Source organism: Lutra lutra, chromosome 9, assembly GCF_902655055.1.
Source record: "Lutra lutra chromosome 9, mLutLut1.2, whole genome shotgun sequence".
NCBI classification, from domain to species: Eukaryota; Metazoa; Chordata; class Mammalia; order Carnivora; family Mustelidae; genus Lutra; species Lutra lutra.
Window position 1 is genome coordinate 119,593,501 of NC_062286.1, and position 24,476 is coordinate 119,617,976.

Here is a 24,476-nt window from a genome sequence, read left to right on the forward strand (position 1 = left end):
CTTTACCACCATCAGTTATTCACTGCCCAGTCAATAGATTCTGGACCCCTTCCTTTCTCTTTCCAGCTCAACATCTCCCATCTCCCAATCTGACCCCTACTGTCAAGGCACACGGAACCAATGGTGGAAAAGAATTAGAATTATCTGACTTCTGTGCCTTTACAGCTGCCGCCGTTACCTCCTCCTGCAGTGCTCTTTGTCTTCTCCACTGGGCTCATTATCTGTAGTTCAGACACCTTCCTGATCTGAGTTAGCATTGGCCCTTCCAGTAATGCTAGTTCTATCACCACCCCTCTTACCAGATTATATTTACAACTGGTTTTGCTCATCTGTCATCTTCACTGAACTCTAAGCTCCTGGAGGGATAGGGGACTGACTGCCTTTTGCTGCACACACTCAGGTAATACTTTTAAACATATGACACTGTCCCTGAGAGGCAGAGGTCCAGAAATGCCAGGACCTGCAACATGGCTCCCCACTCACCAGCTGTGTGGGTCTTGGGCAAGTTGCTTATCCCTTCTGAGTCTACTTCCTCATCTCCATAATGGGGAGAATAGTATACCTTCCTCAAAGGGCTGCTGTGAAAAACACTAGAACGGGGCCTGGCACAAAGTTGGGACTTTGGTAGTACTAGCCACTTACCTGAAGGATTATTTTGGGAATATTTAGGAATAGCTCAAAATTATTTAAGAATATAATAAAACACTTTTAAAAAAGAATAGGGGTACCTGGCCTGGCTGACTTAGTGGGTAGAGCATGTGACTCTCAGTCTTAGGGACATGAGGTCAAGCTCTATGTTGGGCATGGAGCCTACTTTAAAAAAAAAAAAAGTGTTTAAAAAATTAGTAAGAATACCCCAGATTCTGTGCCACAGTAGTCATATTGAATGCACGGATATATATGGGACTGAAAAATCACTCAATTCTCAGAGGCCAAAACAGTTATGATACTGAAGCTATTGGCTCACTATATGATGAGGTTTGGCCAGCTTCCCCTGTAAGATTTTGGCTTTCATCTTATTTCTGGTCCATTTAAAAAGCTCATGAAAATCTGTAGCTGATGAGGATAAATTAAAAAGATGGCTATTAAAATGTTAGTGTTTAATATGAAGGCTATCCATTAATACTTATCCTTTATAACAGCTTGTCCTCCAGTAATTTCCAATGTCGTATTAATAAAACAGAACCTAAGCTTAAAGGGCAGTGATGAAAAGGGTTCAGGAAAATTTGTTATCAGGGAAGGCTTGAAAGGACAAGAGCCGTGGGGGCCACAGGGGACCCAGGAAGTGTTTGGTCCTTTCTTCTCAAAAAGCACCATTAATGTGACAAAGCTCCAAGGACTATGCTTTTGTTGGGGGAGTTTGATGCCCTGATGGCCAAGGGTGGCAGGGTTTATCAGGTTCTGAGACAAGACGACCAACCCAAGAGCAATCTTTAATGGGAAGCCATTCTAGACTGTTCAGAGTCCATACTCCTAGCAGTCTTAAGAATTAGCAAATATCCATCCAAGCACTGATTTAATAAACTATGGTATAACATGGACTTCTTTGCAGTTTTAAAAAATTATGAAGACTGTACTAACTTGGAAAAATGTTTTTGATACTAAAATGTTGATAGGATTATGGGGATTAAGTTTTTAATTATAAAGCCATTTTTTTCATTTGAAAAAGACCAAATGCTACAAAGCCCAAACTCTAAAAACACATTGCAAAATCTAATGTTCTGTTTAATATGAAACCTTAGAACTGCCAAGGCAAAGGATCTGGATGGGGGAAGGTCAGGTCAGAACTGGGCCTCACATAAAATAGCATTTCTTTTAAGATGTCCAGCCAAAGTTTTTCTGCAGAGCATTTATACTGCAAGATGTCAGGGGAGAAGGGGCTATAAAAGTCTACATATTCTTGCCTCCCCCCCCCCACCTTTTTTAAAGTATAAGAGAGAGAATAAGCATGAGCATGGGGGGGGGGGGTGCGTGGAGAAGGAAGAGACTCTTAAGCAGGCTCCGTGCCCATCATGGAGGCTTACACAGGGCTTAGCGTCAGGACTAAGCCGAAATCAAGAGTTGGACACTTAACCAACTGAGCCACCCGGTGCCCCCATTCTTTCTTTCTTTTAAAGAAACTCATTCAAGGGACATTTGGGTAGTTCAGTCCATTAGGTGTCTTGACTTCAGCTCAGGTTGTAATCTTGGGGTCCTGGGATTGAGCCCCACATTAGGCTCCACTTAGCGGGGAGTCTGCTTATCCTTCTGCCCACCCGCTTGTGCTCTCTCTCAAAAATCTTTGATGAAACTCAAGTACTGAACACCTACAACTTGCTAGCAACTGGTTGCTCTCAGTACTTAGGGGTGCCTGAGTTAACAAAACCCCTTGTTCTTGGTGCCTGTTATGATGGGCTATTTTACATGCAGTGGGCAGTGGAAATGTGGGAGTGAGCCAGGATGGGGTCAGAAAGAACATCCACATGAGCATACTAAAGACTGAAGCAGTCATATAACCTGTTTATCTAGTCTCAAACTTTTTTAAACCACCAACGGAACCCCTTCTTTTTTCCCCCTTTGTATAATTACGAACATTCCTCAGGACTGTCTCCTAAGGCACTTTCAAAAATGGTCTTACTTGGAAAAGGTCTTGTTCCTTTCTTACAACCAAAACCTGGCTCTTGATCACAAACCCTCTAGTTGCCTTTTTTGTCACCCTACAGAAGGTTCCTTGTAGCTTAGCTGGTTGGTATGAGGTAGTAGAGACATGCATTGAGGCTACTATGAATGGGTAATTTAGGGCAGGCCAAAACTGAGTGGGGTTAATGAAGAGTTAATTCAGTTTTAATCAAACAGTCTTAAAGGGTGTTATCAGTCCAGAAATCATTTTGAGAATGAAGTTACAATTGGGTTGAAATTGCAACAACTGTGTGCCAACCTGTCACATAGATAAAATAGTAAAATCCTGTCTCCCCTAGGAGGTCCCACTAAAGTAAAAAATGAATGAAACACAATAGATACACACAAAAGCAATGGAGCGCTAATTACACAAGAGGCACTAATCCTTGCTTTATTCACGCAGTAACATCAGACATTGGGAATTGTGTGGGCGTAGATACAAAAGAAGGAAGATGGCATCATAAACAGCTGAGTTCATCAGGGCAGTGGTGGCAGCTCAGCCAGTGTATGTGGTCTCCCTGGGACCTGTTGTTGAGGGACTACTCTGCTCCCTCCACCATTTCATGGCCAAGGTGTTTCTGGCCTGTACTTTAAAGGTCACAGTGATTAAAAACAGGGTTAAGACATTCAGGGCTGAGCGAATGCTCCTGGGGCCACTTAGGAATCTGGCAGTGAGACCATGAGAGCAGCATTATGCCCTTATCGTCAGGTATGTGCAAGGCAGATCCCAGTAGACACATGAAATGATCTCCCCCCCCCCCCCTGTGCTGAATGGAGAAATAGCTTTCAGCCAAATCCTAAGGAGGCAGAACTGGAGACACCTAAAGCACCAAACAGGCACCATTGCCTCTTGAGTTTCTCATGGTCACACCAAAAAGCTACTTTTAATACAGAAAGTAAAAGCATTTGTGGTGGGTCTTTTTCAAACCCAGAACAGAAGTTGGGAAAAAGTTTTCTCTAGCATCATGGTTTGGATTCAGTTCTCTGTATGGTACAATCACATGCCACAATGCCTTCCTCACCAATAGTTGCCCAAGTAGGGTTTTTCTCATGTGCTGTTTAGAAGACATTAAGGGCTGTTTGAGATTTTCTTAGTGGCCACCAAGAAAGAAAATTTTGAGGGAGGGGAGGAGGGTACCCAGCACCTTGTATTCTCCTCATATGCTAACAGCTGGATGACTTAGTAGTGAGGTAGTAGCAACAACTCCTCACCTAATGAAAAGAATTCAAATCTATGTAATCAATCCCTGGACACTGACAACAGGCTGTCCTCACAGATCTCCTGTTCCAACCACCCTCTCACGTGAAGCTTTATCCCAAAAGGAGCTGACAAGAAAAACGACCTCTAATGTCCAGTTTCTCAGGATGAAGATAGACCTCACCAGAGCCCAGGCACAAAGTATTTTTGCTGAATTCATTAAGCACAACTTTTATAGAAAACTGACAAACCAAATTGAAAGAATCACTGTTATAATAACTTTAATTTATCTTGCATTTTACATAAGTCTATGAACGATTTTTAAAAAGCACCGCCTTACCCCATCACGTTTTTCTGACAGTTGTTAAAGTGGCAATGAGTATGTCAACAGCTTGAGCATCGGCATCTCGCAAGGATTTCAGACCAACCAGCCACACGCCAAAGAACCTGGCAGCTTTTGTATCTTGTTTTTAATACAGTGGTATATCCACTCTGATGGTAAACCTGTCCAGCCAAATCTCCACAACACACTTTGCAAAATCAGTGGTGGTTAGCCAATTAGTTAGCTTTGGCACGGAGCTGTGCTCGCTTGCCTGTGACAGCCTGGAAGCCAGTTTTGATGCTGGCAACAGAGCATCGAGAATGACAAGTTTCGCACTGTAAGAAATAGAGTCGGGTGTCCTTTTGCAGGATCGTGTCCGGTGATCGGCATGTGTGACAGGTAACGTATTCCTCTGCAGGAAAAGCAACATTCAAAATTACCTGGCGGCTGCAGTGAGCCAGAGGTTTCTTTCCCTCTGAAACATCTAGCCCAGGCTGGCACCCAGACCAGGGAAGGCTTTAGCCTAACTTAGATATTCTAGGGATAAAAAGACCAGCTATCTGCTGTGATGGTTCAGGTACTAAACCAAGGACTCCAAATGTCCAAGGAGGAGGAATGCTTGCCAGATGCCATTCCTGGTTCTGTCTACAGGAGAGCCAGTCAGAACACAAGAGCTTTCCTAGATGGGAATACCACCTGCCAATTTCAAGTGCTTAGGAAGATGATAAAGGCAGGCCAGGCTGATTTCCCTAACTTGGCCTTCAGCCTAGAACCAACCAACAGCCTTGATCTGATGGGCCTTAAGAAATCCAAACCCTTCTCGTACCCCTAAGCAGCTGCCAAGAGTCCCCTTGGGCTGTCCCATCTTCCCATCATTTTCCCTCCTCTTGGAAGGTCCCCCATTCTAGCTTCGTTAAAGAAACAGTGGATCTCCCCTAAAATATTACAGCCTGGCTGAGAACATTTCAGAGTAATTAAATACACACTTACTGATATATCTTCTCAAAACATTTTCTATCTGTTTCTGTTGGAATCTTCCTTTGATTACAAGTTGATTATTACCATCTATAGAACCACTATAAGAGAAAAGAAAAGTATCTCCATTATTTTTGTTTTCTGTAAGAAACCAAATTCCAGGGCCTATTTAAAATATATTCAATAGCATAGGCAAGTTCTAGGAGCAGTGCTGTACTACGTGATTTTTCAAAATTTAAGTAGTTGGTGCCTGATGACCTACTCCTATTTCCTACCATTAAGTCCAGTTTCAACCAATTAAATCTCCAGTGACAGATTTATGATTAAGTCTAACAAATTGATTCCTTAACTGTGTGATGGCTTATTCAACCAACCAAGGAAAAGGACGCCTCTACTGAGTGTATGCCATGGACAAGACAGTGAGGGGTCTATAAATATAAAAATAGGAAGGGAGCTGTGTCTCTAAAAATTCTAAGCACCCAATGTTTTGATTCAGTCACTGAGTGATGAAAATATCCTAAAATGGGTTGTGGTAATGGTTGTTCAACTATGTCAACATATTAAAAGCCATTTGTACATCTAAATGTGTGAATTGTATCTCTAAAGCTGTTACCAATAAAGTACAGTTGAAGTCACAGGTCACATTTTGTCAATGGTGCTTTTAAAAAAAGAAGATGCTGACAAGCACTTTGATAAGGTAAAGCTGTGTGATAGACATCATCATTTGTTACAAATCACAAAGTGAAACAAAATTCAGCCAGGTAGCATTAATTTTATATTTGTTTTGTATCTCATAAAACTGACTTTTTAAGAACCTCTCCTGTGATTCTCCTTTAACTATAAGGCTTTATGATCATCCTCCGTGTACTGTAACCCTTAATTTCCAGGCTATGGTGATTCCACTGCTTGATGTAGGAAATTTTTTTCATTACTGTCAAAAGAAATTGAATTTTCTCAACAACCCCATAATATTTAGCCCACTGACCACAAGTTCACTGGTCACAACTTGTTATAATTCCCCACCTCTACAAAAATTGTAAATTATTCTGAGAAGAACACCGCTAGCTTTTATTCCTTCATTAGTTTATATGTTAAAAAAATGTAACAAATTTACATTTAAAACAATTCTACACAGAGCTTACCTATCTACCATTAGTCAGATTAACCCCTTAACTCCACAGCAAGTGTAGTCCGTTCTAACAAGCTGAATTAATCCTTGTAAGCCTTTTAGGAGCTCAAGCTCTAGAGACAGGCAGAGCTGAGTTTACTATCTTGATTATGCTATTAACTAGCTATGTGAGCAACTCACACAAACCTGTTTCCAAGCCTGTAAGATGGGTAATATTAATTTCCACTTACAGTTCATAGGACTATTTTAACTGAGACAGTGCCCCAAAATGTGCTTCGCATAGTACCTGGCATATAGTAGGCACTCAGTATGTGTTAGTCATCATTATCATGCTTTAAGTCTATGTTACTTATTTTTAAAGGAACTTTTGGGATTCCTAGTACTTACGGTCATATTCATTGGGATGGGCCCCATGGGGTAATGATCTCCCTGAATGGGAATGGACTGGCTTGGTGCCTTCAACATGTGAGCCCTGAAGACTGGGAAATAACTAATTATGGATCTCTGTTTCAGTGTTTTCTCCTGTGCCACTCATCAGTCTATTTCTTCGATAGCCTATTAACAATTCAGAAAATAAATTCTGGCCTAAAAGTCTATGCATTTGCTAAGAACACCCCAAAATTCTAATTAATGACAGGAACACCAGCAGGCCTGTATGGATGAGCCACTTTAACTCTATTCCCTATTCCTAAGCAGCTAAACTCTCAGAAACGGTTTCCTTCCCTCCCTGGCCTAAAAGTTCCTCTGATTATCATCATATGAATATTTTTTCTAAGTGTGTTATGTATCCCTTTCAAGTTACGAGAAGTTCCTTTGAAACATCTAGTACTGCTATCACTGTATATAAATGTGAATACAGTTTCTTACCTTGTACCCAATTCAGCCAATAAAAATGCAAGGAGATGTTTGGGCTGACGATGTAATCTAAAAAGAAAGTGGAATATATAAACTTTATCTTTCACTGGAAATCTTACCAAATGTCTTTTAAAAAACCATCCTATTCGCTGTTTTTATCTGTACTCGACTATTTGGTGAATTTTAGTGTTTAGTTCATCAAATCCTGACATAACACCAACTTGGGTGCCTGGATGGCTAGGTTACTCGACTGCCTTCGGGTCCTGGGATAGAGCCCCACATTGGACTCCTTGCTCAGCAGGGAGCCTGCTTCTCCCTCTCTACCTGCTACCCTACCTGCTTGTACTCTCTGTCAAATAAAATCCTTTAAAAAAAAAAAAAAAGGAAGAAGAAATAACACCAACATTACAGGTTAACCTCTTTTTCTGAGAAGGAAGGTAAAGGGATCAGAAAGAGATACACAGATGTCCTTGATTGTAACTGTAAAACCCTCTTTTTAAAGAAGAAAAAGATCTAGGGGTGTCTGGGTGTTTCAGCTGGTTGTGTCTGACTCTTGATTTTGGCTCAGGTCACGATCTCAAGGTTGTGAGATCAAGCCTCTCACTGGGCTCTGTGCTAGGCGTGGAACCTGCATGGAATTCTCTTTCTAAGAAAAAACAAAACAAAAAACACAAAAACCTTTAAAGAAGAAAAAGATCTGATGCACAAATGTCAAAGGTCAAAATATATGAAACCCAGGCAATGGGACACTTGGCTGTTGTGCTAATCCCTGTGTTATTTCCTTTTTGAAAAATCTTCATTTATACACACAGACACACACACACCATGGTAACACAAGGGCAGAAAAATTGAAAACAGCTTAAATATGCAACTGAAGAGCAGTTAATTAAGTTATGGTAGCCTGCTTTTAGAACAAGGCAGATATGTCTATTACAAACCCCCTCCCTACACAAATAGGAAAAAGCAAATAGAGAGCAATGCCATTCAGTATTTAAACTTAATTCTATTCATTGGTGGGGGGAGGCATCTGGGTGGCTTAGTTAAAAGTGTCTGAATCTTGCTTTCAGCTCAAGTCATGATGTCAGGGTCCTGAGATCAAGCCCCGTATGCAAGGGAGTCTGCTTCCTCCCCCTCTGCTCCCTGCCCCAACCCCCACAGCTTGTGCACTCTCTAAAATAAATAATTCTTTTCTAAAAAAATCATTCTCTTCACTTGGCATTGTCTGAACTTGTTCCAGTAACCAGGTATTATTAAAATTTTTAAGTTACTCCTTCCCAAAGTGTAAGGGTTGATGAAAATATAATAGAACAAGCAAGCTCCTACATTGCTAGTGGGATATAAATTAGTACAAGATTGTTGGAAAGCAATCTGCTAACATTTGCCACAAAAATAACCCAATCCTTTCAGTTCGGCAGTACTTTGCCCTAAGGCTCTATTCCGAGTTACCGTCAAGATACATGTATCAGGATGTTTCCTGAAGCTTTGCCACTGATCATGAAAACTCAGAAGCAACCATATCCAGCTAAGGAACTGTTAGAATATGTTGTGTTGCTATTCAAAACATTTCTGAAGACTATTTAATGACATGGGTAAAAGTTTTGTGATATATTGAGAAAAGTCTGTTAAACCCCAGTATGATACCAATCTATTTTAAAATATCTACATGCACAATACTAGCTAAACATAGAAGTATTAAGTTTTGATTATCTTTAATGGTAGACTTAGAGATGATTTTTTATTTTCTTCAGCATGTCTGTATTTTCTAGTTTTTCTAAAATAAGAATATACTACTGCTGTTATCAGCAAAAAGTCTAAAACCTCTTGAGTAATGGCTATAATGAAACCAAATGATTACCTCAGGGTGGTAGAATTTTAGTAATTATTTTGTGTTCATCACTGTTTTGCCTTTTATCTGCAGTAAGCATGTATCATTTATGAAACTAAGCAACAAACAGTAGATAAGGTCAGCTGCCCTAAAGAGCCTGTCAGAAAAGATGTAGCTGAGCTAGGAGAAGTGACAGGCCCAGGGAGTGACCTGGGGGTGAGATACATATGGAATGTGATGGTCATTAAGAAAGCTGCAATCCGGGGCGCCTGGGTGGCTCAGTGGGTTAAGCCGCTGCCTTCGGCTCAGGTCATGATCTCAGGGTCCTGGGATCGAGTCCCGCATCGGGCTCTCTGCTCAGCAGGGAGCCTGCTTCCCTCTCTCTCTCTCTCTCTGCCTGCCTCTCTGTCTACTTGTGATCTCTCTCTGTCAAATAAATAAATAAAAAAAATAAAATAAAATTAAATTAAAAAAAAAAAAAAAAAAAAGAAAGCTGCAATCCCATCGACCATGTCTTGGCAATGACCATCCAAAGAGGAGGCACTCCAAATTCAGCTGCTGTCCTGGCACTCACTCTTCCAGTTGTGTGGCAGGCCCACCCAGCCTAATGTGCTTTTCCACCTCCCCAGCTGGGCTCCCCAGGCTCCTGTCTGAGGACTACATCCAACCTCCTCCCCCTTCACTCCATCTGGTTAGGATCCATTCTCATGGGTCAGCATGAGTTGGCTTTTCTCACCTTAGGAAGAACTGACAGGCTTAAACTGTGACCTTACTCAAACCAACCCTGACACTTGGGCATTCTTTCCTTCTACCTGCAACAAAGTACCCAATAAGGATTTTTAACATATCCTCCACTAAGTATCCGGTATTTGGGATGGAGGACTCCCCGTTAACCAACTTACAGTTTACAGATATCTGTAAAGTTGACAAAAGAAGTTTTCTTTGTTCCTACTCGGACAACCTGTGGAGGTTTCATGACAAATTTCCTTTTCTCTCCAGCAACCATATCTGGATTCTTTTCCCTCATAATGTTGAACACTCGATTCAGTAGCTATAGAGAAACAAATGATATTCACATTTGTATAAATAGCAGAAGTTTAAAATTCCCACTTGAGTCACTGTTTTACCTTCAAAGCAAACATCACTTTGTACTAAACACAGTGCTCACTTCAGCAGCACATACACACTTTTTACTAAACACACACATTTATCACTACATGTTCTGGCAGCGTCTTAAGAGCAGGACTCAATCCTCAACCAGGATCTGGTCTATTAGGAATGCTGAGCAATACTGAGTTCAAAGTTGAATGAATGAATGAATAAGCTCTACTAATTTTGCTGTTTCTATGGGAAAGTATAGGATACATGGGAAAGTAAGATTCAGGAAAACCCAAAGAAATTAACTCGACTCACCCTTGGCCCTAAATTAGTCTCACCCCCTTCCTCTACTGCTCTCCCCATTAAGGGGCTCCATGTCCTCAGAAGTTCATGGATTCAGATGGAACAGTGAATACATAATGATTGCTGAATTCTGGGCATCTGAGGGTATCAGGCAACACTGTGCACTGACTGTGACCTCTCTGGGTCTGTTTCATGATCTGTTTTTCTTCAATGACCCTTCAATTCGGTATAAAAATCTTGCTTGTCAGGGGTCCCTGAGTGGTTCCATTGGTTAAGTATCTAACTCTTAATTTCAGCTCAGATTATCATCTCAGGGGTCATGAGATGGAACCCAGGCTCCACAGTCAGTGAGGAGTCTGCTGGAGATTCTCTTTCCCTCTGTCCCTCCCCACCACACAGCACACGTTCTCTCTCACTCTCAAGTAATTATTAAAAAGTAAATAAAAGATCTTGCTCTTCTCTGAATTCTAGTGAACATCTTAGCCCTTTTTCATAACAGAATTTATCTTACCTCCTCGTATGTGTAGTCTCTTTCTGAGCCTGCCCAAGCAGGACCTGTCTGGTTACTGAATGAGATACCATCATCTTTTTTGCTGTCTTCATCTTCTAAAGCTACAGATAATAAAGATCATAAGAATGAGGGGTGGGCAGTAACAAAGTGGGGGGAGTCAGATCTAGAGAAATCAAAGCTTCTAAGACATTTGTCTTCCTCCCACACAAAAGCATCAAGGCTCAAAACCAACCTGTTATTCCTTCAAGACAGCAATGTTACAACTTTCATGAATAATCCTTACCAGAAACATCTCTATTAGGAATTTGTGATAATAGACACACCAAATTATTTCTTGATTTAATAAACACAAGATAACATAATGCAATGGGATAAGTAGAGGGGAAAAGTCCAGCTGTTTTGAAGCACTTAAGAAATATCCACATCCATAAAAATCTACCTGCTACCTACACTGAAGTTCTCTAAAGAACTTTGGCACTTAGAGCTAATAAAACAGCACTTTTAACAAAAAATGAAAAAAATTTCTGATTATTTAAAATCCAGTTACAGTTAATATAATCCCAACTGCCAAATTCTCCCCCCATGAAATCTTGAAGTCTCCTTATCAAGTTAAATTCTTCTAACTTTCAGTTTCTATTATCAGGCAGTGCAAATGAGAAGAGAAAAATAAGTCATCAAAGAGACTAGGCCAAAGTCTTGTGTAACCTAGAAATGAGCTGCTGAGCCCCAGTATTACCTTCATCTTTCTCTAGTATTTCATCCTCATCTGGGAACTTAACATTCTTCTTTTTCTTCTTTTTATTGCCAAGCATAATGTCAAGGTCATCTTCTGGTTCAGCTGGTTCCTGGATATCACTTTCAATCTTAAGATCCTAAGAAATTGAGATAAGAATCAACATTTTGATACCAAGACTTTTTTTTTTTTTAATTACATGGGCTGACATCATTTTGGAGGAAAACAAATATTCACAACTGAAGTTATAGATAAGCAATGTCTCTCACAGGTGAACCAAACTGGCTCAGAAAGTCTGCCATTTAGGGGCACCTGGATGGCTGTGTCAGTTAAGCGTCTGACTTCAGCTCAAGTCATGAGCCCTGTGTCATCCTCTGTGCTCAGTGGTGAGTCTGCCTATCTCCCCTCTCCCTCTGCCCCTCCCTCCCTCTCTCAAATAAATAAATACATAAAATCTTTCTGCCTTTGGCTCAGGTCATGATCTCAGGGTCCTGGGATTGGGCCCCGTGCTGGGATCCCTGCTCAGTGGGTCTCTGTTTCTCCTCCTCCCTCTGTGCTCTCTCTCAGAATAAATAAAATTTTAATAAATAAATAAATAAAGTCTGTCATTTAAACTGGAAGTTCTTTAAGACACTTTTTTTTTTTTTTTAAGTAGGCTCTACATCCAATGTGGGGGCTTGAACTCACAACCCTGAGATCAGAGTCACATGCTCTTCTGACTGAGCCAGAGAGGCATCTCTCCTTAAGACACTTTTGTGGCATATTTTCCTTTCTTTTATCTATCAGCCTTGAGATCTTATAATTATTGCCCATGTTTCCAAACCAGGCCACTGTCAAAATCACCTAAAATCTTTAAAAGATTCCTGTATTAGGGCAGCTGGGTTACATAGTCAGTTGAGCATCTGACTCTTGGTTTTGGCTCAGGTTGTGATCTTGGGGTCATGAGATGGAGCCCTGCACTGGACTTCGCACTCAATGCAGAGTCTGCCTAAGATTCTTTCTCCCTCTCCCTCTGTCCCTCGGGCTCATGTGGGCTCTCTACAATAAATAAATAAAATCTTTAAAAAAAATTCTTGTATCTTGACTGACAATCTTCAGCAGCAATAGCATTCAGGAGTACTTTAAAGAGTTTCTAAGTATTCTGATGCAATCAATGGAAGTGTTTTTCCCTCCTGACACCAAATACATGGTGAGGCAGCTGCAGAGCCTTCTCTGGTTATACCACTCGCCCAACGTGTTCACCGCCATTGAAGGGCTTTTATGTAGGTTTCATTATGCTGACAGATTAATTAAATCATTGCCCATTGGTGACTGAACTCAGTCTCCAGCCCCTTTCCCTGGAGGAGTGTGTATGTCAAAGTTCCAATCCTTCAATCACGGCTTAATCTTTCTGACAACCACCCCCCACCCTAAAACTATCCAGGAGCTCCCAGCCACTAGTCATCTCTCAAAAGATACTTTTATCACTCCAGAGATGCCAAGGGTTTTAGAAGTCTTATGCCAGAAACTGGGGACAAAGACCAAATATTTGTTTTCTTATTATATCACAGTCAGCCTGGCATAGACTGTGAAAAGGTCTTTAGGCATCATTTCAATAAATGACATCATGAAAGAGGGGAAAAGGCAGAACCCAGAGAATTACAGTCACCCGATGAATGGATGGAGACAAGGTAAACCTGGATCCCAAGATTAGCTGCTGTAGTTATGGATGTAAATAGGGCACTAGAAATGAGTCAGACACACCCCCAGAAGATCAGAAAGGGCCAGTCTCAGTCTCTAGTCTTCTAATCTCTCCATCCTTTGACCAGCTTATCTGGCTTCCCACCCTGAAGTATGTTGTCAATATTACCTATCAAGGTCTATTTTTGCAAGCCTAAATCCTGAAGTACTCTGACATTGGCCACTGTAATTTCATAAATCTTAGCAGAAAAATTTGGAATAGCTGGGAGTAAATGACGCTCAGCCTTGAGATCCCAAATCCAAGTATGTAGTCGCAATGCCACATTTGGCCATCAAAAACCAATCCGCTCATGTGTATTAGCTGGATAACACATAAACAAGAAAAAGGATATTAACTTAGTCTCTAAGATGACAGTCATCAAACGAGAAACTTAGATAATGCTTATATAAATTAGCACACAACAACTAATTTCTAGTCCTATACTATTTATTGACTTCATTCCAGTAAGATCTACTTCCAAACTGAAGCAAAGACCCAGTGAAACACAGAATATAGCAGTGTTTTCCAAGATTTTCCGAAAGCCCTGTGATGGTCTGAAAATTCAGGTGGATGAGTAACCCAATACCCAGTATGTTAAAAACACTTCAGTTTCAAGTTAAACTTCATGCCTTACCTGATGAGGATACTTGTAGTAACAAGCTATGTTATACCTTCAATAGCAGGAAAAAAGTATTTAAGCACTTAGTAAGAGGAGAGCTTATAACATGACTCTTTAGGACAAAAGCTACTAAAGGAACTGACCAACAAAACCTTGTTAACCAAGACCTTCTATAGCACATCTGATATGTCACTTTGTTACCCAGGATATTTAAACCTCATTTGTTCAGTATAATCTGAACATTTCTTTCTCAGTTTCCCTACAATAGTAGGAAGAGAAGAGAATCCCCAAACAGGGAGACAATAAGATAAATCCAGGTAAAATCATCCTGTTCTGGGGCACCTGGGTGGCTCAGTCGTTAAGCATCTGCCTTCGGCTCAGGTCATGATCCCAGGGTCCTCGGATTGAGCCCCACCATTGGGCTCCTTGCTCAGCAGGAAGCCTGCTTCTGCCTCTCCCCTCTCCCCGCTGCTTGTGCTCCCTCTCTTGCTATGTCTCTGTCAAATAAATAAAATTTTTAAAACAAACACAAAAAGCCATCTTGTTCTAAAGGAGTCTAAATTATTCCTGAACTAAAATAATCTTAAAAAAAAAAAAAAAAAAAAAAAAAGATTTATTTATTTATTTATTTGACAGAGAGAGAGAGAGAGAGAGAGAACAAGTAGGCAGAGAGGCAGGTAAAAAGAGAGGGGGAAGCAGGCTACCTGCCAAGCAGAGAGCCCAATATGGGCCTTGATCCCAGGACGCTGAGATCATGACCTGAGCCAAAGGCAAAGATTAACCCACTGAGCCACCCAGGTGCCCTAAAATAATCTCTTAAAAGGAAAAATATCTTATTCATTTCCGTTCCTTAGCAATTAGCACACAATGCCTGACTCACTGTAATTACCAATACATCTTTGCTGAATTAACCAAATTATCAAAATTGTGACCATTTCCAAAACTGAACGAATTACTGTATCTATTTCCTATTACATGTGGGATACACTTTATTTTCTTGAGTTTGAGCAAATAAACTAATTGGGGTACAACCAGTCAGAATGGCTCAAGTTAAGTCAGAAAAGGACAGATGTTGGCGAGGATGCGGAGCAAGGGGACCCTTTCTACATTGTTGGTGGGAATGCAAGTTGGTGCAGTATGGAGATTCCTCAACAAGTTGAAAATAGAGCTACCCTATGACCCAGCAATCACACTACTGGGTATTTACCCTAAAGATACAAATGTAGTGATCCAAAGGGGCACCTGCACCCAAATGTTTATAGCAGCAATGTCCACAACAGCCAAACTATGCAAAGAACCTAGATGTCCAACAACAGATGAATGGATAAAGAAGATGTGATACATATATACAATAGAATATTACACAGCCATCAAAAAACATGAAATCCTGCCATTTGCAACAATGTGGATAGAACTAGAGCGTATTATGCTAAGCAAAATACGTCAATCAAAGAAAGACAGTTATCATATGATCTCTCTGATATGAGGAATCTGAGAGGCAGGGTGGGGGTTGTGTGGGGTAGGGAGGAAAAATGAAACAAGATGGGACTGGGGAGGGAGACAAACCATAAGAGATCTTAATCTCAGGAAACAAACTGAGGGTTGCTGGAGGGTGGGGGGGAGGGGAAGGACAGGGTGGCTGGGTTATGGACATTGGGGAGGGCATGTGCTATGGTGAGTGCTGTGAATTGTCTAAGACTGATGATTCACAGATATGTACCCCCAAAGCAAATAATACATTGTATGTTAATTTAAAAAAAAGGGGAACCAATCATACAAAAAAAAAATTGGGGTAAAGAGCATAAAATGAGACACTTAGTACATGTGTATGTGTGTTCTCATGCTTAATCCTTCTCACTTGTATATACAAAAAATTGCTATTATCCTGGATTTTTAAAACAGATGTATGGGCTCTGCTCAAGATTCCTGGACAGGGTCTTTAAAATAATAGCTCTAAGTAAGGGAATAACAGACTTTCATCTCCTTCCTCATCCATCCTTCTATTTACCCACCTACCCACCTCTTAATCTATCCTTGTTAAAAAGAATTTTGAGATATTTATATTGGAAACTGATAGAGTAACAAGATAATCACAGGGCCTCATGTCCCTACAAGACTAGAGAACCCCACAAAACCAAGTGCTCCCATTCTCCTATAGACCATAAAATCATCAGCCACCAACCATCACAAGCTGGGGTTCATTTTTTGCTGCTCAGAGGAACATGCATAAGTTTGTGTATCTTCAACATGCTACCAAAAGTCTAAAAGAAGAAACCATATGAATATATGCTCCACAGGATTTCTCACTTATACAAATACCTCTCCTCATCCAATCTCAGTGTGGTTAATGACCAAGGGCATTTTGTAATCATTTTAATGGCACCTGCAATACAATATGTAAAACTCAATTGATATTCCTTTAAACCATAATTCCTTTAAGATACCTAGTCAGACACAATCCCAAGAAAATGACCTTAACACTGATCAAGTACTTAATAACAAAAGCAAAGCTGTTGAGGCAAAAGAAAACATCAGCCATTAACAACCTTCGAGAGGTCAAATTTTACCTTCAATAAGAAAGCAATACTACCTTTACACCTTCTTCAGCTTCATCAATATCAAATATCTTTTTTGTTTTTTTCTTCTTTTTCTTCTGATTAAAGAAGTTCAAGTCATCTAAATCATCAGAAGCATCTAAAAAGACAGATAATTAGGGGTAAAAATTATTAACAACTAGCAGAAGGTACAGCACAAACCGAGTTAAACCAACATTTCAGCTATTAATTAGTCAAGTGACCAGAATAGACAGATTTGATATTAATTAGTACAGTGGTCTCTCTACAACCCAAGATCACAGTTCTGAAAAACTCAATAGCAGGTCAAGTCAAAGCTTTGTAGGAAAAACCTGGCCAGGGGACCCATGTTGGAAATATTTTAGTAATCTGACCATACAATGCCTCATTTTTCTTATGGCAAAGTCAGAGTTCTAACACAATTTCCAAGGTTCTCTAGCTTTCTCTCTCCATTTCTGACTATGCTCTCATCTACCAACCCTTCATTGTTGGTTCCAGTCCAGCTAAACTACTGCTACTTCTTAGTGTCGTGTGTATTGTCTCTTACCTAAGCCTCCCATTGGCCCTCTCATGTGGCACTTAACTTCATCTCACAGGATCTTGGTTAGAAGTAACTTCCACCAAGAAGCCTTCTCTAACCCTATCCCCCAACTGGGTTTTAGATGCCTCCTAAGTGCCCTGACAGAACCTTCTGTTACTCGAACAGAGATACTTAACGGCTTATCTACCTCCCTACTGGCTACTAAGGTGCTATATTTTTTTCATCTAAATCCTAGAGGTTAGCTCATTGTTACTAAAATCAATCCATCAACAAAAGGCCTTATAAAGTATATAACATTCATTAAGCCTACAATTTGAAACTTTATCCACCATTAGTAATAATGGGTTTATTCAATAAGTCTTCCATTTGTCCTGCCCTATTGTACACTAAGAATACTTTAGGATCCCTCTGCTACAGTTTTCCAAGGAGCTACTTATGAATTCATTTGTCCTATTACAAAAATGTCTTACTTTTCTTCTTTTTTTTTTAAAGGAAGTGGACTTTTTTCATTTTTTAAGATTTTTATTTATTTTTATTTTATTTTATTTTATTTTTTTAATTTATTTGACAGACAGAGATCACAAGCAGGCAGAGAGGCAGGCAGAGAGAGAGGAGGAAGCAGGCTCCCCGCTGAGCAGAGCCCAGTGCGAGGCTCAATCCCAGAACCCTGGAACCATGACCTGAGCCGAAGACAGAGGCTTTAAACCCACTGAGCCACTCAGGAGCCCCTGTCTTACTTTTCAAGTTTGTTTTAAACATGTAAACATGTAAAAGATGCTTAGCACATGCTAGATGCTCAATGAATGTCAGTTCTCCCCATCGCCAGCAGTGTAGTATGTTCAACAGACATAAATCATGTTTACCGTATCATTTATTTCTAGTAATCAAATGGTGTCTATGTTAGAGCACAAGAGGGACTAAAACACTGGTGTCTAAATCCAAACATTTTAAGCTATAATTTTAATCTCTTCTATAGATTCTCAGATTTGCTAAGATACAAAAATGCCTATTTTGCTCCAATGTCTTTCTGCCTACACTCAAATACAACTACAACTGGAAACTGGAAAATAGAGACCTGACGGGTTAGACTGGAAAAACCAGGCCTGAGATGATGAGGTTTTGTCATCTCTGCAACTTGGGGATTGGTAGGAATTTCTCTGGAATAAATCTATCAGAAATCTGGCAAGATCCAGTGCCTACAACATGTTAATAGCCTCAACTTCACTTACCAGGCTGAGAGGTCACTGTAGGCACAAAATCCAAAACACTCACAGAAAAGAACCAGGTCTCACAGGACAACAGTGACTCTTTCATATCTACAACTCACCTTTTTTCCTACTGTCCTCTTCATCGGCTTCTACATCTTTGTCCTCAGTTGGCTCTGGTTCTACTTCTTTTGTTTCTGAGGGCTGGGTTTCTTCTGTCTGGGCATCCCCTTCCTCATCTAACATAAAAGGCTTCTTCTTCTTCTTTTTCTTCTTGCTCATAGTAGGATCAAAAATCATCTGTTTAAAGAAAGAAAAAAAAGAACCAAGTGATTGTGTTTAAAGATACTCACATTCCAAATATTGTATACTCAGAAAGTATGCGCTTGAAAATACAATATATGGTGCATTAAAGTACCAAAAAGGATTTTACAAACACACACAGGAAGTCCATCTAACAACCTACCTTTATTAGTAAAGGGGTGAGGGAGAGGTATGGTTCAGAAACACGTGCACATGCCTTTAAATTTGTAAATCCTCACAAGATACAGCAACTTCACTTTTAAATTTCATGAACAAATTTGGAGACTTTATAAATGTATCATGGAACTTGGGAAGGGACCTTAGCAACAACTTATGCTATGACCCCATTTTATGGATGAGAAAACCAATGCCTCGGCAGCTTACGCAAGTTTTATTTACGGCTGGTAATCTGGGTTTGCTATGCTGGGAGACGTGACCTGATAAATAATTAAAACAAAAACTTCTCTCATCCCATCCCGACACTCCTCCCCAAGCTCAGACAAATCTTTAAGAAAATCCATCAGCCCCCCTTCCTATAGCAAATCTCTAAATAAGAGAAAGTTCCATAAGCTTTTACTTTGCTTTTTGTTTTGGGAACATTAAGTTTTCTTAGCTATTCTAAATCTAATGTCCACTAGAGAATAAGTGAAAAACTAATTTATAACTTGTTTTTGGCAACTTGTGTACACTGATCACTTGGAAAAAAAAGACTAGATCATTATTTTAGACACAAGAGTTTAACAACATTTAGAGTAGATGCCTGGTAAAATGGAAAGAGGTCTTTGAAGTCAAGCAGAATTGGGTTCAAGTCTCAAGTATTTCTCTCTAAACCCTTACCAATCTTTGTCCAAATTCTACCATGTTTCAATTTAGGATTTTGCCCAATGATCTGCTGTGACGGAGAAGTATTTGAAAGCAAAGGTCTGGAGCCCAACTGACTGAATTCAAATCCTGACTCTGGCACACACTTACTTGTGTTACTCCAGATAAGTTCTTGCCCTCTGCATGCTTCATTTATAAAATGGAGATCAGTAGCAGAACCAAAAACAAATCTCATAAGATTATTGGGAGGATTAAATGAGTAATTAAATATAAAACACTTGGTACAGTGCCTGGAACAAAAGTACTCAATAAATGTTAGCAATTATTATAATTTATATAATGCTTTATAGTTCACAAAGCATGGTATCTCTTGATTCCTATCACTGCAGTTTCATCAACTCGGGGTGATCAAATTTCAAGACATATCATGAAACTCTCAAAAAAATTTCCTTAAACTGATTCCAATTAACTTAAATTTATTTATTTATTTTTAAGATCCCATTTATTTATTTGATAGACAGAGATCACAAGCAGGTAGAGAGGCAGGCAGAGAGAGGGAAGCAGGCTCCCTGCTGAACAGAGAGCCCAATGAGGGGCTCGATCCCAGGACCCTGGGATCATGACCTGAGCCGAAGGCAGAGGCTTTAACCCACTGAGCCACCCAGGCGCCCCCAATTAACTTAAATTTATGATCCAAGTACATCAGAGAAATTGAGCTACACTGAAACCAAACTAGGGTCTGTAATTAAGGTAGGGTAGTTATCGTCCTCACCCAATGAAAAAGGATCTGCAAGATATTTTGGAAATTGACACAGCCTCATTTCAAAGATTTCCTCTTCCACCTTCACAAAGATTTAATTGTGTAGCAAATGAGTAATTCTGAAATGCAGTCAGTCTGAAGAACATTACTGAGCAACTTAAAGAAGAGGATATAAAAAATAAAGAAGACTGAAGAAACAGGAAGAAGTTCCCCACTGCTAACTATTAGGTCCTAGGTCACTCTACATGAATGTTGCAGTCTATTCCAAGGAGGTATCCAGTTTATCCTCATTCCTGAAATATGGAGATTTGGCAAAAGGACAGAGAACACACAAGGCACTAGAAATTTGATTGTCTGGCAGGGCTTACAATGTATTGCACTTTTCCCCCCCAAGTATCAAGTTCCCTGGAATACTAATTACCTTTTAACTATTATTTAGCAAGACAGACCAAAAATAGGAGGGATTCTCAAACAGAGGATGGCCTCACAGCTATCTTCCTACTCTCTGAAAAACATTCATACTTAAATCTATAGGCAAACAGTTTGGTTGTAGCCTTGTAAAGAGTAATAAACAGAGGCGCCTGGGTGGCTCAGTGGGTTAAGCCGCTGCTTTCGGCTCAGGTCATGATCTCAGGGTCCTGGGATCGAGTCCTGCATCGGGCTCTCTGCTCAGCGGGGAGCCTGCTTCCCCCTCTCTCTCTCTCTGCCTGCCTCTCCGTCTACTTGTGATCTCTCTGTCAAATAAATAAATAAAATCTTTAAAAAAAAAAAAGTAATAAACATGCAGGAATTATACACTGAAATAATTAACATCTGTCTCAATTACTATCTCTGGATACTTAAGACATATAGTCATTCCCTCATATACTCACACCACCTAGCAAAGTAGGGTTTAAAAATAAGGAAACCAGGGATCCCACAGTAGTGCCCAGAGGGGGACTCCCCTAAAATACAAGGCCATGTCAGTGCTGAGTAAAAAAATATATTTTTTTAAGATTTTCATGTCTCACAAATTATTACATTCAAAATGTTTTATGAGACTAGTTTGGATTTGAGAAGCAAATAGTTGCTGACAGTACACTTAGGAAAAAACCACAGATCTCTTGAGAATTTTTTTTTTTTTTTTAAAGTCCACAGCAAAGCTTTCAAAACCAGCTTCTCACTTTCAACTTCCAGGTTGGGCTGGGCTGAAGAATGCGAAAATGCTTCATGAAAAGTGGTAACCTACTCTCATCCATCAGAATTTACCCAAAATGATAACTTTATGGTCACACAACACCCAGGAAGCAAGTGTTAGTTACAAAAGAACCTAGAGAAAAAAGGTGAGAACCAATGCTAAATACTGTCATCTCTGGGTGACAAGATTTTTATTTCTTTGTATTCTTTTGTGTTTTGTAAACTTTGTACAACACACATTCCATTTTTAATCAGGAACTTTTTTTTTTAGTTTAAAACTTCTTTTGTAAAACATCCTACCACGTTGTGTGAAAACCCAATAGTTCTGACAACTTGTAAACAAGGCCTAATAATAAGAGGTAATCTTAGTTATTAACAGCACTTCAAAAAAAAAATGGTCTGAAAAATAATGAATGCCTGAAGATTAGGGTATTTTTTCCATAATTCTAGAAGACTGCTTTTTAAAGGTCATGGTTCCACTAGGTTAAAGAAAGTTATATTTTGGTGAGTTTCTGGCTTAATTACCAGGTTTAGAAAGAAATGTATGCAGTTTATTTTATGTCAATTATCCATCAATAAAGTACTTAAAGAAAGAAGGAAATGTGAGAAAATAGGAAAAAAAAAAAACCCAAAACTAACAGTAGGTTCTTTAACCCTCTATCTTAGGCCCAGGGTCTCCTGGGGAGACCCTGGCAGTTTATAAATCTTTTCCACGTACAACTTTTCACTTGATCCTTAAAGTCTATAAAGTAGTCAGAAGTTAAGGACTTGCCTAAGAATACTAATTTAGTCAACAGTACTGAGGAACCAGATCCTGCACATACCTCCAGAGTGGAAGCTAAAGGCTGAGTTTCTAGTCCCACTAACTTGCTATGTGATCTTGGACAAGTTAACTTCCCTAGGCCCTAGTTTTCCTGCCTATAAAATGAAGTTGGGGGGCGCCTGGGTGGCTCAGTGGGTTAAGCCGCTGCCTTCAGCTCAGGTCGTGATCTCAGGGTCCTGGGATCGAGTCCCGCATCGGGCTCTCTGCTCAGCAGGGAGCCTGCTTCCCTCTCTCTCTCTCTCTGCCTGCCTCTCTGTTCTACTTGTGATCTCTCTCTGTCAAATAAACAAATAAAATCTTAAAAAAAATAAAATAAAATAAAATAAAATGAAGTTGGACTGGTAGATCAGCGAAGTGCTAAGCTACTTAACACTTTATTGGCTTCCAAAGCCCTCTGTTGGAATTCTGGTTCTGCCATTTTTGCTTGACAAAATCTTGTTCACCCTTCAATAATTTATTCACATTCCACTTCCTTCAAAACTTGACCCCACTGCTAAAACTGAATCCTCCAGCTCCCCAAATCGCTATGTTGAAATGGCCCTATTTCTTCTACCCACTGTAGCTAGTAGTAGATCTCTTAAGTCCAACACTTGTGAGTGCTTTACCATAAACCCCATACACAGAATAGTACCACACAGTACCTACAAAGGCACTGTTAAAGGTTATGAAAATTTTAGAAAATGAGTAGGAAAAAAACCAAGCATGAAACATTGCCACTCTCAGAACTTTTGAAAAATACAGTAGCCAGAGCAATGTCTTGGAGTTCAGAGCATGACCTCCAAGCAAGAACCTCCGACTTCATTTACATTCTCAGTTATTTCCTAACAGAGCAAGAGCCTCCCAGTGACTTAGATGGAGACAGTATTGTTTGCACAGATCTGGTATTCTACTACTCAATCCACCACTTACTTACTTACACCTAAGACTCTCTAAGCTTCAGTTCTCTCATCTCTAAAATGGGCATAACAATAATACCAATTTTACACGGCGGTGAAATCATATGTGAGATTGAAGTCTGCTCCTCCAGAATAAAAAATCCAAATTTCTTATTTGGTCCTCAAATCCCTCCACGAATTAGCCGCCACTTACATTTCAAGCGAATTAACTCTAACCAAACTGGAGAATATCCTTTCTGTGAGCACATGTACTTGCCTTCTTAACCACTCTCTTTGCCCTATGATCAGGCCTTTCCACTACTGTGGAAATTCGTTCAGGGCCTACCTAATAAAAACCCAACGCTCGAGAAAGGCCTGATTTTTTCCTCCTCCTCCTCTCCAAGGCGCTATAGGCCAAGCACCCCAATATTTACGAAGTGAATTATTATCATTTCAAGAGCTTTTTGTTTTTTAGCGGGGAGACCTGGCCGGTAAGCCGTAGTTTTCCTCAATCAATACTTACTGGCAGTACTTAAAATCAGATTTCATTTTAAGCCGTTTGATTTTACATGAACTGGAATCAATCTGGCTAAAAAGGATTTGAGAAAATTTGCTGAGGTACCAGCACGACGGTGGAATAAGATCCAGCCAGCTTCGTAGCCCCATCTTCCCGCTCACGTCGCTGTGAGCTCTGCTCAGGAAGGCTCAGGGACTCCCGCCCTAAAACTTTCCGAGGTGAGTCACTTTTTGAGGCTGAAGGGTCTTCTTCCTCAGTCCTATCTCCCTCACCCCTCGGTCTTTTAAAGAAATAATGCTCGAGATGAGAATAAGGGCGGATACCGGCCAGGACACGCCAGCCTACAAAGTTTTAAACGAGGGCGCTCCGCCGGAGCTGAGGAAGGCTCCTCTCGGCACTCCCGGCGCCCAGCGAGGAGAGTTGGAGCCGCACTGTCAAATCGAAAGGAATGCAGGGGTCGGCAGCCCCAATCTCGTTCTTTCGGGGAATTACCCGGGCATTCAAGCCCCCTTCTGGGAGGGCGACTCAACGAGCTCTCAAGTCCGGAAACGCCGGGCACAGGAGGAAGCAGGCCTCGGCGCCGCCGCCCTGAGAAGAGCCGGGCGCCACCAGGCCCGCGGCTCCGAAGTCCTCACCGGTTCTACCGCTCCCAGCCGCCTAGGCCCGGCTGCCCCACATGGCGGAGGCCGGCCGCTAGGCCGCAGGCCCGGTCTCCCACACCGGGGTGGGTTAGGCTCTCCGCCTCAGTCCTTAGCCTCAGAGCCAGGCTCAGGCCCTCACCTCGTCCCCGGACATGGTTGCGGCTCGAGTGGGCTCAGCACGGACGGGAAGTCGGACGGGTCAGCCCCAGGCCCCGGTAGCAGCTCTGCTCCTACCGACACCTCTCCTACCACCGCACTAGACTCTTGCATCAGCGAAAGGGAACGACACCCCGC

The 24,476-nt window shown here is 40.7% G+C and overlaps 1 protein-coding gene across 1 annotated transcript; it reads right to left on the reverse strand.

Moving 5' to 3' along the window:
- Positions 1 to 4,120: 4,120 nt before the first annotated feature.
- EIF2S2 (eukaryotic translation initiation factor 2 subunit beta) lies at positions 4,121 to 24,461 on the reverse strand. The gene is made up of 9 exons (XM_047746340.1): positions 24,322 to 24,461; positions 18,388 to 18,565; positions 16,537 to 16,640; positions 11,611 to 11,746; positions 10,875 to 10,975; positions 9,865 to 10,013; positions 7,150 to 7,206; positions 5,169 to 5,254; positions 4,121 to 4,590 (listed from the first exon to the last, which is right to left on the reverse strand). The coding sequence occupies exons 1-9, from the start codon at positions 24,334 to 24,336 to the stop codon at positions 4,415 to 4,417; spliced, it is 1,002 nt and encodes a 333-aa protein (XP_047602296.1). The 5' UTR covers positions 24,337 to 24,461; the 3' UTR covers positions 4,121 to 4,414.
- Between the last annotated feature and the right edge of the window lie 15 nt (positions 24,462 to 24,476).

What these genes read in the sequence shown, in the direction of transcription:
- EIF2S2 (XM_047746340.1), bottom strand. An exon ending in GAGACTACACATACGAGGAG is followed by an intron (nt 10,014 to 10,874) that starts GTAAGATAAATT and finishes GTTTCTCTATAG; the next exon opens with CTACTGAATCGAGTGTTCAA. An exon ending in TGTTTTGAGAAGATATATCA is followed by an intron (nt 4,591 to 5,168) that starts GTAAGTGTGTAT and finishes CTTTTCCTGCAG; the next exon opens with AGGAATACGTTACCTGTCAC.